The sequence below is a fragment of the Rhynchophorus ferrugineus genome, unplaced genomic scaffold, assembly GCF_030347505.1.
Source record: "Rhynchophorus ferrugineus isolate W39M unplaced genomic scaffold, kcgeb_rfMv2 rfM6, whole genome shotgun sequence".
Classification (NCBI taxonomy): Eukaryota; Metazoa; Arthropoda; class Insecta; order Coleoptera; family Curculionidae; genus Rhynchophorus; species Rhynchophorus ferrugineus.
In genome coordinates, this window is record NW_027472585.1 from 22,279,665 (window position 1) to 22,293,485 (window position 13,821).

Below are 13,821 nucleotides of genomic sequence, written 5' to 3' on the forward strand. Positions count from 1 at the left end.
TTTGGTCAAAAGTGAGCTCGCGTGGCCCCTTATTTGCACAGAGCATTCCCATACCCAAATATTCGTAAATGATATGATGTACACATTCAGTTAATATCTTCGGAATGTCTGCTATTGCATTAATTTTCAATTTACTGTCATTCGAAATCATTTTGCGGATTTTTTAAATTTTTGCTTTCGGAAATCCTTGATAGTTGATTTTCCTTGGGCATATTTTATCAACACGCGAAATTCCTTTTTATCCATTTTTTTTTCAGATTAACAAAAGGTGCTTACACTCAAAATGCTATAATTTACAAACTAATGATCCGACAGCTGTCCAAGTTTTACACGCACCTTTTGAGGGTTAGGGATAAGTAAAAGATATATATTGATTTAATTCTAGTAGGGCCATCTAGGTGCCAGGCCGGGGACTTTTCAGTTGACCTGTCATACTCGTCTGTCGATTCATCAAGCCTTCACCACAATAAGACAAGTACTTGTACCAGGTGCCGTTATGGATGTGGCGTCTATTTAAAGTTTAGCCAGATGAAGCGCCTTTGACTCTTCAAAAAGAACTTCGTCCGATACCACCATTCATCGCGACATTGACATTTGTTGTTAACGAGTTTAATGAAAAACGGTTTAAAATTCAAGTCTTTGCGTGATCGAGAAAGTCTTGAATCAAAGCCAGTTTACTTTGCAGATAGACTACTTTAAAGATCTAACTTTTTTCTCATATATAGTTACTATACTTTATTAAATGATGGATAAGCAGTGGGAATTAATAAGAACCTATTTTTTTAATTATTTCTTATTTAATATGTATCATATTAATATAAAATTAACTGACATGACTTTTGATATGGTTCAAAATTTGATTTCGACTACATTATATTAATGTTATTAACTTATATTATTTTGATTAAACAGTCACTATAAATATAACGGCTAAAAGCCCATATGTTACATTAGTGCATGTTATTATTTACATGATCACGTATATTTACATAATAACTATAACGTCATTAGCGAAAGAAACATCCGAATTAGTGCAGTAAAAACATTTAATTTCTTTACATTCACTGGTTGATTCCATTCTATATCTCCCTGAGTTAATTTTAGAATATGATATATATTTATCTCTAAATGCAACGGTAACAAATATAAGAAGTAATTGGAAGGTATTGTATCTATCGGCATTCACATATGCAATAACTTATTTCAAGATTTATAAGCCATGCCATCTGGTTAATTATAAGATGTTCACTAGCAATGATCAGGTGGCAAATATTTTTAAGTAAGTGGCTGCTCTAGGAGAAGAAAATTACTGGAGACGAGAAGTGGGTTTACTATGACAACAACAATGGGAAGAGCAACTTATTCAATTTAAAAAAAAAACTAGGATAAATAACTAATTACGTAATATTTAGTTATATCACATATATTCGTCTCATCCCCTGGCTTTTGATATTCTTTTAAATAGAGCGTTTTTTTGTTACCTCGGGAAATCATGACCTTGAACAAAATTATTTGCTTCGAGCTTGCCGCGCAGTCTTTTTCAACCATTTTAGTAACGTCATTCTCCGTGTACAGTTGTTAGTCAGTGATTGTGTATTTCTACAGGGTTCATAACTTTTTCAAGTCTTATTTTGTGATCATTCATCTAAAGATTTTATTTTATACTATTATATATTACTACTATTCATGTATAGATTCTGATATTTCTTTGTAAATTAAGTACTGCAAACTTACTTTACTATATTACAAATATTCTGGTTAGATCTGTTTTCTAGCCAAAAATTATTTCACCAACCTAGTAAGGTTGTGGGAAGGAGCTTATATTTAGGGGAGATATAAAAACGTCGAATAAATATATATCTATTTATGAATATATATTTTTACTCTTTTAATTTACTTAATTTTACTTTCGTTTAAACATAGGGTAATTTGTATTTTACAGAATATGGCATCCAGAAAAAAAATGACGTGTGAATGATACCTAAAGAGAAGGTGTAGCGGAAATATAGGTACCAATGCATAAAAATCCCCAGGTTGCCCTAAAATCCCCTAAAATGACTATGTTGAAATTTTGTGACATCTTTTTGACAGGTTTTTTCTATTTTTACATATAATTGTAATGAAATTTGTTTTTATTTATTTATGTAGCATTTAAGGGAAATATTATTTGTTTAAATGCTAGACCATGATATATATAGTAGTATATTAGTTCCAGCGCAGAAACGGTTTTTAAAATAAATAATGGTAAACTTCAGGAAACCTCTTATGAAGTTTCCAAACAGGGAAATTTATTCTTTCTAATTCCGACTGTCCAGATGATTATGGGCCCAAATGTAGAATACCATTGGTTAATCAAGATGCAATTCTTACCTATAATTTTCCTTAATCTAATGAAAAGGAAAATATGGCTATAAGTATAATATCGTAGTCAGTAGCTGCATAGCCCGCATGAGAATCTTCCAAAACAATTATAGGTAAGTACAAATGTCATATATTTTCAAAGGAATTAAATTGAGAAATCTGAGAACTAAAAATTTTAATACATGTTTCTCTGTAGGCTTGCTTTTGAAATAAATAATCCGTGCCTTTAGCTTCAGGCTGATGATAAACTAAGTGTTTATGGGGTAATATTGCAAGCAGGAATTATTATTCTTTATGATTCTGTTATTATGTTATATTTAAATGTTATTTAACCGTTATACAGGAATTCGTGTTGTTTTAATTCGTCCGTGTGGGAAGTTATCTAGACTTTTACATTTTTGGCAAAAGAATGTACAAAACAAAATGAAATGGAAATTCAGATTCTCGTTCAGATATTGTCAGCAAATGGCGATCTATTTTAAAATAAGTAATTGTGGAAAACACATGGAGCAAACGCTGTGTAATAAGAAAATTTATAGTTTGCAAAAATGGAAATCCATTTGGCTATTTATACTATGGATAGTGTCCAGATAAGTATATATAAAACTACACAAAAAAAGGAGGTTTTATAATCAAAATTGTAACTTATATATATTTACGATATTTAGTAACTTCAAATATTAAATTAAGTATAAATATTTTAAAATATATATAAATATAAGTACAAAGTAAATTATTTGTTATCAGATTAGGTAATGTTTATATATTATTAAAATTTTATATTTTACTTTTTCTCTGTGATAAATAGAAATTATTAATTCTAGTTTTAAATTTCATCTTGTAGTAAATAAACGCGCTTTGCGCATCCCCGAGCATTGTAGGTCTATCTCTTCTGTGACGAATAGGCGATCAAGGCTTCGCAACCATTCCGTCTCATCTTCGATAACAGAGTCAAATTCCACTAACTGAGTCGAAAACCGGAAACAACTTACCTTTTACCAGGAGGGCGGAAATCAATATGAACAGAACGAACTTCATCCTTGCGCGGGTTGGAGTTTCGTGGGGCCGAAGGGGATCGGTACGGTATCAGGCCACGTTAATTAGTTGTACCGGCTGATATTAACGGTTTCGGTTCGGTCAATTAGACTGTGTTGTCGCGGCCGACGAGCCTCATTAGGTTGTATTCAGTTTTAGTTCACACCTGTAACAAGAAGAAACATTAAAACTGGTTAATAATGGATACGAATTAAATATTAGGTACACACAGAAAACAATTATTGTATGCTAATTTCTATAACAGTATTTGCATTATTTTCTTCAAATATTGAAACTTTGAAAATTATAGAATAAATAATATTTATTAAAATGAACTTGAGTTCATAGACTTGATATGATAGTTGCGATAATAAATATCAGAAGGAGGGTCAACTGGAAACGACAAATATATTTTAGGTACTGGACACTTAAAGGATACAGATATATGGAGCAATGGAACAGCTAAACATTTATTGAGTGTGCCAGTGAAATGTACGAGCTGGTGGAGTCCCCAAAAATGTATCGTCTATATCGCAGTTCAGATTAAGTCCCAACTGAATCATCTTAAGCTCTTCAGCAATCCCTTTGAATGATATTCATAAATACGTTTCCATAGTTTATGTAAAATATTTGCACCTCCATAGTTTTTATCCATGTTTTCTGTTCCCTATTTTAAACATAACCATAGTGCAGTAGCTATATTTACTATATTTACTAAAAAGATTAAAATATTTTTATTGATATTTCAACACTTTCAACGGGGCATATGTCAAGAATATAAGCCAATAACTCGTTTTTTTCTTTTCTTTCTCAGGTTGTCAAGGAATTTCATTTATGAATTGTTCTTAAACTGACAAAGCAATAAATCTAGACACTTAATAGTATACTAGTTTCGGGTAAAAGTTTGTTAAAAAAAAATTATATAAAAATGGAACCGACAATTTTCTATTAGTGTAAGGCATCTGCTTACACAACTCAAACAGTCACCTCTAAAATGATTGAATGATTACAGGTCTAGCTTTGACAACCTGATTATTCGTCATATTTAGACACTTCTGATTTCAGACTCTCTGACATAGTATTTATATAATACATTCAGTTAGAATACCAGCCATAATCACCATTTTTTTTGAAAATATTTTGCCTGTTAATGTCGTTTCTTTTCATATAATTAAATGATATGGTTGCAGACAATACGTTTTTCCAGTAGGATGGTACTATGGACTGAATGACAATACTGCATGAATAACTTCACTCTCAGAATCTATCATATAATATTTCAATCAAATTCTCAATATCACTCTTCAATATAATCATTTATAATAGTTTTTTATGAGAGGCTTTGACAAACATTTGACTGAAATGCCTAATGGCATAACAATATTAGCATTTCTAAATTCATCGACGGCGGGCTGCCGAAGATCATCAAGCATATTTGGAAATAAAATAAATTCTAATTTTCGATTCTGCTAACGTTTCAGAGGTAGTAATTTTAATATTAATGACAAAGAATGATTAGAATTTCCAACAAATTTTAAAACAGTGAACTGCAAAACTAATTCAATGAAATTCTAGATCGAAATTTATATAGAAGGTACGACGAAAAATATCCTAAGACAACGTCAGCTCTCAAGAGTTATGAAAGAGTAGCTGTTGAAGCTCAAATGGGAAGATCTATAGCATATAAGATACTTGTCAGAACAAGCGCCTTCTGATTACCACTTGATCGAATCTAAAATACGAAATAAAAGTGTAAAATAGATAGTAAAAGAAGTGTAAAATACTATTTAGGCATGTATTTAAAATGCAGAAAAAAATCAGGACAATAAACACAAATTTGGCTGAGTGTTTTTAATATTCTATCAGAATGGTTTCAAAGTCAAAGAAAGATCAAACTTGCTAAAGAAAACAATATTTCTATACGCATCGATGAGCCCAAATTAGTGTTATATTTTTATGAGCACATTTTTATATATGGGTAGTGTTAAGAATAGTAAGCATTCTGCTTTTATATTTTAGGAAGCTCACTAACTTTAACTCCATTTTTAATGCCTAAGGTTGATCTGTCCTTGGCTACTTGGCTGTTCCAGCTAATCCCAGGCATCATTTTCTGTTTTTGGTAATTTGCCTTTGTCTCTAATCTATTGTAAAGCTTTCTGACGACCATCGCATTTTGTAACTACGATGGCAACGTCCGCCAATGTAGCTTCATTTATTTTAGGTCGCCGTTTACAAAGAAACTTCTTTTTAAATTCTCGTTTAGCGGTAATACAAGAATAAAGTGCCTCAAATTGCAATTTTCCAAGTATTCTAGCTCCATGCTGGAGAACTTATCTACCAACCCATTTGTTGGCTGGGTCCCTTACGAACAGTGTGGCATAGTTTTCGTCGGGAGCGCATGTTTCACGCGCGTGCTACGACCATGAGTGAACGTCAAGTGCCGACCGCCGTAGCGCAACGTATTTTCATTCGTTTTTTTAGTGTGAGAAGGCGAAAAAAATACGGAAAGTTTTCTGAGTATGCGAAATCCGTTCCGTAGTGAGTGCCTTAGTAGGGCTGCCGTGATTAAATTGGCCAAAGCATTCAAGGATGGCCGCGAACCAGCATCACACCAGACAACATTCTCCGCGTAGAACAACTTATTTTGAAGGACCGTAGGATGAATGTTCGAGACATTTCGACTAAACTCGGCATCAGTGATATTGTAGAGCTTATCATCTACGAACACCTTCAATGTCGCATAATAATCGTCCATTGGATTCATAAATTATTGAACAATTGAGCAAAAATTTACGCGGTTGACAGTTTGTCGCCGCTTGCTGACGCAATACGAGGCCGAAGGGGACGGTTTTTTAACGCAAATCTTCACTACAAACGAGACATGGGTACACTGTTGCAATCCCGAAAGCAAGATGTCGTCTAAAGAGTGGAGGAAGAAGGAGGAAGGGGCGCCAGTCAATACAAACATGTCCGCGGGTAAGGTAAGGTACGGTGTTCTGGGATCTGCGGGGCGTGCTGTGCATTGCTCGACACGGAGGAGAATTCCAGCACGAAGTGAGATTCTTCTCCAGGATAACGCGCGCCCTCATACCGCGCGTCTCACGCTCGATACAATATCGGAATTAGGGTGGGAAGTATTGGAATACCCCCCTCCCTACAGTCTAGATTTATCACCCTGCAATTACCACATGTTTGGACCACTGAAAGAAGCTCTCGGAGGTTAAAGGTTCAACACCTACGACGAGGTAGAGAAGTTCGTGCGCACATAGCTGTCCGAGTTGCCCAAGGAATTCTTCGATACCGACATCAAAAAACTTCCGGAAAGATAGGGGAAATACCTCGAAAAATACCTAATTGTAAATTTTTTTAATAATAAATAAACGTGTCAGAGTATTTGTCTTGATCATATTTGAACCACCCTCATACAAGTATTTTTATGTGTTTTACTAAACAGTTGTAAATATAACATTTATGTAAGCTAATATACTGTCTTAGGCTAATATAAACGTACATATTCAGACATATAAATAAACAAACAGTAAAAAAGCATTGACATGTAGCAAACAACACACAGTTGCGTTCAAATAAGAACTTACATATTTAACAGTCGCTATTTTGCTTATAAAAGATATCGAGCGTTATTTTCTGTAGAGGTGCCCATTAAGTAAGCTAAATGTATTTGTGTTCAAATGTATTGTGAAAGCAGCAGTATTTCAAATATAAACTATAATCTATTTAATATAGCAGCTAACTCATGATGAACGTAAATGTATTGCATATCGCAGACAGTGTATTACGTTATCATTTTATTCTAGTAAAAAAGAGGTACAATGCTGTCCGACGCAACCTAACACGTAACTGAATTAGTCTAAAAAATTCACCTGATTCTTAAATCTCCGCAACGCTTTTTAAAACATTAGTGATAATAATTAGAGGTTATAAATCGGCAAACGTTGTTTTGGTGCTTTGCTTGATAAATATAAAATCGCTATTTAATATATTTGATTACACTGATTAAAGATGCCGAAGCCGATAAATAAGAGGCTTAAATCAATTACTTCGACCAAGAACTTACCTCGTTCTGGTGGGCCTCCCTTGTTGTTGCGGTTTTATTGTAAATATTTTTTAGCGTGTTGTAGCTGCACTGAATACTAAATCTGGGTAGTGAGAATAAATCTCTAAAGAATGAAAAACAATATAAAGTTAGACTCAAGGAATAGAAAGCGTATACATAAGAAGCAAGCGACGAATCAAGATCACCCTGATGCCATATCAATTAGAAATTGTAAAAACAGCAGGTAGTTTTCTCGCTATCAACATAATTTAATTAAACTACTTCAGGGAAAGCTGCTTGGAAAATATCCATATGAAACTCAAGCATATACACTCTTTGAGTGATGTAAATTATCTCTTTATATACGTATTATGGTGGATATATGTTATGGATATTCGTTACGAAACATATTAATTAAATGACGCGATAGCTATTAAGAGATCTAACGAAACTATTACACACTGTTTTTAAAAGAAAATAATTTTTAAATATATATAATAAAATATGACTTTTTAAAATGGAACCTTGAGCTACTCTTGGCAAAACGCTGGCAAAAAGAATGTAAAGACTATAAAGTTGATGGAAAAAGTTAAAGACTAAAATTTGATTGTCTTGTTAGTCATAACATGTTTTAATAGTTTTTTTATAGATGGATTATTGACGCTGTATTGGAATGGTTTTATTACTAGAACTGACTCAGTGTTTTTATTTTAGGCCAAGGACGTCTACGATGGAAAAATGAACCATAACATATTTCTGTTCTGCATTAAAATCAGCTGTTAAGAACTTGGAGGAATCATCAATTGTTGTTATGGACGATACACTTATACATCTTATGTATTTTACTTTTTTAGAAATAGACCTGAAAATACATACAAAATAGATCTGTAGCGACTGCTACGACCCTTTAGGCCACTATGCATTCACCTACACCAAGTTCAAAGGTTGGCAAGGCCGGTGGATTCGTACCACGCGGCTATAAAAGACTACCACGTCGACGTCTCGCTCTCTTTTTCTTTTCTCTATCCCCTTGCAACAGCACCACTTCCAGAGCGCTACCGTACTTCCTTTACCTAACCTATTAGCCTGTCGATTCTCCCGTTGAACACATATATCAATCGAATTAAAAAAGTTCGTTAGTTCTCGTGCAAATTCCTTCCAAAAATAGTAGTGAGTGTTCGGAGAAGCAATACCATCGAGAGCCACACATTCCGACCGACCGACCGATCCGACGAACATTCCTACAATTGGTGACTCCGACGTGATCAAAGTGCCTAACAGGTAAACTAGCTCAAAATAAGCTACTCAACGGGTGCTTGACACGTGTCTGAAAGGATAGCACGAAGGATGGAACCCAACAACATCACATGGTCGACGTTATCCCAGGAGACTAATCTAATGGACGAAAACCTCAGAAGTCCATCATACATAACATCAACACATGAACACCCTTGCATTACGAAACGAGACACGTAAGACACCACACTTATAGATACTCTCAAACAAAACGGAACGCCCCAAGACGAACGACGTCCTGCTACAACTTCGATGACAGCTGATCCCGTAAAACTCCTCGCTCAGGTTTGGATCCCCATCTCATAAGCAGTCCTTAGGCAATGCAATGCGTAATTACGGGTGCACTCCGGAACCTGCACCACACAGAGGGACATGGCAGCTCCACTAGGAGGGGAGTGATGTAGCGATCGCTATGACCCTTTAGGCCACCACGCATTCACCTACAGCAAGATCAAAGGTTAGCAACGCCGGTGGACTGGTACCATGCGGTTCCCGGCTATAAAAGGCCACCACGATGTCATCTCGCTCTCTTTTTCTTTTCTCTACCCCCTTGTAACTGTACCAGTTCTACAGCGTTACCGTACCTCCATTACCTAATCTAATATCCTGTCCATTCTACCGTCGAACACATGTATCAATGTAAATCTAAATAAACAAGTATTTCTTCAACCAGTGCTTTTAGTTCCCGTGCCAATTCTTTCCAAAAATAGTAGTGAGTGTTCGGACAAACAATTGCATCGATAGCCACACATTGCGACCGACCGACCGACCCGAAGAGCATTCCTACAGATTAAATAACATGTTTTTGATCTGGTTTGAAAATCCAAAAGGAAAAAGGAACCATCAGTTAATGATATAGACAATGCACCATATCATAGCCCACTGGTGCAAAATATCCCAAGAAGTAAATCAACAAAGGCTATAATTAAGAAATGGTTTGTAGAGCGTAAATTAAGTTTTGAAGATATTATGTTAAAGAGTGAACTATTTCTAATTGTTTTTCGATAAATATAAATGAAACGTTCAATTGCATAATATGCGATTCCTTTTTCAGAAATAGCCCTGAAAAAGAGATATACGATAGATCAATTTGGTTGAACAATTTGGCCACAGCAAATAAAAATTAAATATAATACTTGGATATAGGATTGTTAATTTAGGTAGTGTAACCTACAAACTCTTCTGGATGTATAATTATATGTAGTTTAAATCATTCCATAATAAGTACATAGATATACTGTAATGTTAAAATAAATTTTATTTGATAACACTATTTTATTTTCAATAATTTAAATACATTAAAATTTTGTTATACATCATACGCAAAGGGAATTGAAAGTCGAAGTTGATGCGGCAACAGTGCGACATTTTTACACAAATTTGCGATATCGTGATAGGTATTTGAAAAATCAATCACAAATTACCCTTTTGAGAAGTAATTGAATTTAAAATACAATATATGTATTTGTATATCAATTACTGTTAATTTCAATTCACTGTCTAACCATGTTGACATGGTTTATGGACATAAAGAAAAAGTTGTACGAAATTACGAATTTAAGATATTTTCACATATTGGTAATTAAATGAAGATCTTTTCAGAGCAAAAAAAATTATTAGCATATATGCAATTACCTAATTAATGATTTTGAGGACCAGCATATTTTTGTTTTCATTCTATTATCGACCTCTCCTTAATAAAAATATCTGTATAATCCATAGTGCACTCAGTTTGGAAAATTTTAACATTGCATACAAAATGATGTTTAAAATATTTGATAAGAGTCCTAAAGCTGACTATGATAAAGAAATCTATTACTAAATGTTATTTAATGTATATCTATCTCCCTTGCCACACAATTTCTGCCTCCATCTCTCACGGCTCTGCTCGAGAACTCCAGATTGATGCCATTAATTTTGCAATATCCGATTTAAGTACGAAACATTCTTATTTCCGACTGTTAAATGTTCCGTCTTGATTGGTCGACTTCGAGAGCCGAGCGGAACAATTAAAACAAGAGAAAAACAAACGAGACGGGCCCCGGATAGCGGGAGAAATATATTTTTCATTTGGCTTCAATTAACCGGCGAAATATTAATTATATAGAAAGGAGAACGGTAAAAATGTTTTCCGAGGCGCAGGTAGGAAAATTGTGTTTTTCTTTCTTCTTATTTTTCGCACAGCGTTCCGTCGCTTAATGGTCCGCTTGACCTGCAGAGAGGATGTTTTTTTCCTCTGTTTGTCTTTAAATTTGAAGTAAAAAATTGGTAGTTAGTTTAGTTTCGCATTTTTAATAAATGTGTTTTATAATATATGATATAGAAATTCCAATTAACGTAATGACATTGTTGCAAATTATATGTGGCTATATAAAATGTTTTACATACGTTTTTCCATTCTTTTATCGTTACTGAATACGGACGCTTTAGAAGAAAATTTGTTTTAAGTTTGACCAAGAATGCCATTTGTACCTATATTAGTAAAAAAATAAATTGCTTAGTTAAGGACATGACGTGAATTAAACCAAATAAAAGTACTACAAAACTGATTTTCGTTACATGAAATAATTTTGACGCCTTCTGTTAAAAACGTCTACTGATATAATTTTGAAATAAGGAATAAGTCAACAGGTAGTATTAATATAAGTCCTAACTTGTGTTCACTTATATTGCGACAGTGACTGGCAGTAACTTTTGGTGTATGTATAAGAGTCTAATATGCATGATTACTATGTTTGCTTGCCTGTTTTCATCCATTGCATATCACAAGATCTAGAACTAAGTGTTTTTCTCTGGTATATTATTTTTTCTAAAACCGAAATCGGTAAATTTGTGTTCATAAAATGTGAAGAAAATGTTACATTTTAATTATTTTCTGTCTGGTATTACGTTGTAACTCGAACTAGTAGTTCTGGTCACATTCAGCTTACTCACCAGACATAGCTTTGATGTAGGTTTGAATAAGTTCGATGTAGCACAACTTGACTGATAATTTTTCGAAATTATGATGAAGAAGTGTAAGTATAGACTGATGATTGAATAGCTTCAAAACCAACATCTTTCTGTCAACATAATATCGCCATGTTGGCTAAAAATATGGCAAAAAGTTACGGGAAATTAAATTAAATCAGAATACAACCAAACACCTAATATCACAAGTTTTTTGTTCAAAATTTATTTTATCAAATTATATTTTGTATTCATATATTCTAAGTTCAGCTTAAACCAAGAGGTAATAATTCAATATTTCCTTATGAATTGTTATATAAAATTACATGTAATAGGAACTACCGATATTAGAGGTAAATGACATAACTAAACCCAATTTCATAATATAGTTAACATGAAATATGCCAATAACACACAGAATGCAACACGAATTTATGAAAGTTATTTATATAGAAAGAAAAAACAGAAAACGTGAATCATAAACTGAATCTGAATAATCTGAAATAGTTCCCTTTAATTTAATTTAGATAAATAGATTATAAATTAATTTATAATTAATTATAAATTGTAAATTAGATTATAAATTACTTAAACATTTTATGACAAATTTATTTTTTTGAAAATTGACATTTGTAAAGTAGATTTATTTTGTTATTAAGTATTATTTCATATATCAGAAACACATATTATATTACAAGCAGGATATAAATATTTTAAATTATATTTTCCGTCCTTTTATTAACGCTTTTATATAATTATACTTACTATTGTTATCTATTTATAAATACTAATTACATAGTTATCAATTAAAAATATCACTGAGGCAATAATAACAATACAAATAAAATTCTAAAAATCAACATCCGTGTCATTCATGAATCGTGCTAGTTTATTTCCAATTTAGCTCAAATTTGTTGGCTTGATTGACTGCTCCCAGAAAAGGATTCTATTAATAATTAAAGCGAAAAACGTTGGAACTAAGAGCATGAGCTACAGCTATAGAGCAATTTTAAAAGGCGAAAGGCGCAATTTGTAGTCCGGTTCAGGTTTGCTCATGCGTATTTTGATTTTTTGATGTCCGTTCGCAACGACTGCTCAGATCATTAAACAGTAAGTCTAGTTGGTAAAAAGAGAGTGAGCTGATTATTCATTCAGAGGGCATGTCCTGAGATCGGAAGAATTAGCAATAAATGGTCATAAACTCGTAAGCAGGGAGACTATACTATATATGGGAGTGTGGCTAGGAAAGCTATGAAGGACAGCTCATACTTGGTGGATACTGTAGGAAAAGGCCAACAGCATTATTAACAATCTGACCCAGATCACCCTCCGTGTAGGAGGACCCGGCATGGTAAAGAGGAATATGGTGGCAACCAGAGTGCTCTCCGCCATATTGGATGTGGCGCCAGTTTGGACAGTCACAGAAATATTAACTACACATAAGACTCTGGAAAGGATAGATAGAATAGTAACCTTCGCATACGGAATCTCAGCTACAGAGTTACTGCTGGTGCTGGTGGGAATGCCACTGATACAGCTTTTGTATAAAGGGTAGATGAGTTGAGATATAGGGCCAGATGAGAACTGATAATCTAGTGTTAACAGATTATCATGGGTCTCATATACGGGGTAGACCAAAAGGTTCTTCGGGTATGTGGAACGCTGGATTAAACAAAACATATCTCAATTGCCTCAAACTGGATTCTGTCTGAAAAAGAGATCTAAGGAAAATAGAGTTAGACTTGTTGCCTAGTTGGTATTGTGGAGAGATGGATATACACTTCCATACCTTATTTACTAGCTAAGAGTGAGAGCATGACATATTGGAGGCGGAAAGGGCTACGGAAGACAGCGTGTTTGTTCATCGGGAGCAGTTCATCAAGGAGCGAATTCATAAATATGATGAGGGAGACAATGAACGTTAAAGGTAAGAAGAAACTCAGAACTCGATGGGACGATTGAACTACTACAGACAGAGACACACACACCTAATATCAGCGTGTGGTTCCAGGGCGTGTTTAGTTGAAGGAAAGGAAGTTATTTAGGGGGGCATCCTCAAGTAATGTAACCCTCGGTCGTACGTGTTTTCGTCCTAGTAACAGGGAAGAAAGTTAAACATTTACCCT

At 33.9% G+C, this 13,821-nt stretch overlaps 2 protein-coding genes across 3 annotated transcripts in view; both read right to left on the reverse strand.

Moving 5' to 3' along the window:
• Nucleotides 1–3,545, reverse strand: part of LOC143197864 (limbic system-associated membrane protein-like) — a 487,089-nt gene extending 483,544 nt beyond the window's left edge. For both annotated transcript variants that reach the window (XM_076406625.1, XM_076406624.1), the window contains exon 1: nt 3,354–3,545. In XM_076406625.1, the coding sequence (XP_076262740.1) occupies nt 3,354–3,399 (46 nt within the window). In that variant the 5' untranslated portion in view covers nt 3,400–3,545. The remainder of the gene's footprint in view (nt 1–3,353) is intronic.
• The window catches only part of LOC143198265 (uncharacterized), a 44,882-nt gene continuing 34,482 nt past the window's right edge, over nt 3,422–13,821 (reverse strand). The window contains exon 3 of the mRNA XM_076407396.1: nt 3,422–3,562. Within this exon, the coding sequence (XP_076263511.1) occupies nt 3,552–3,562 (11 nt within the window). The 3' untranslated portion in view covers nt 3,422–3,551. The remainder of the gene's footprint in view (nt 3,563–13,821) is intronic.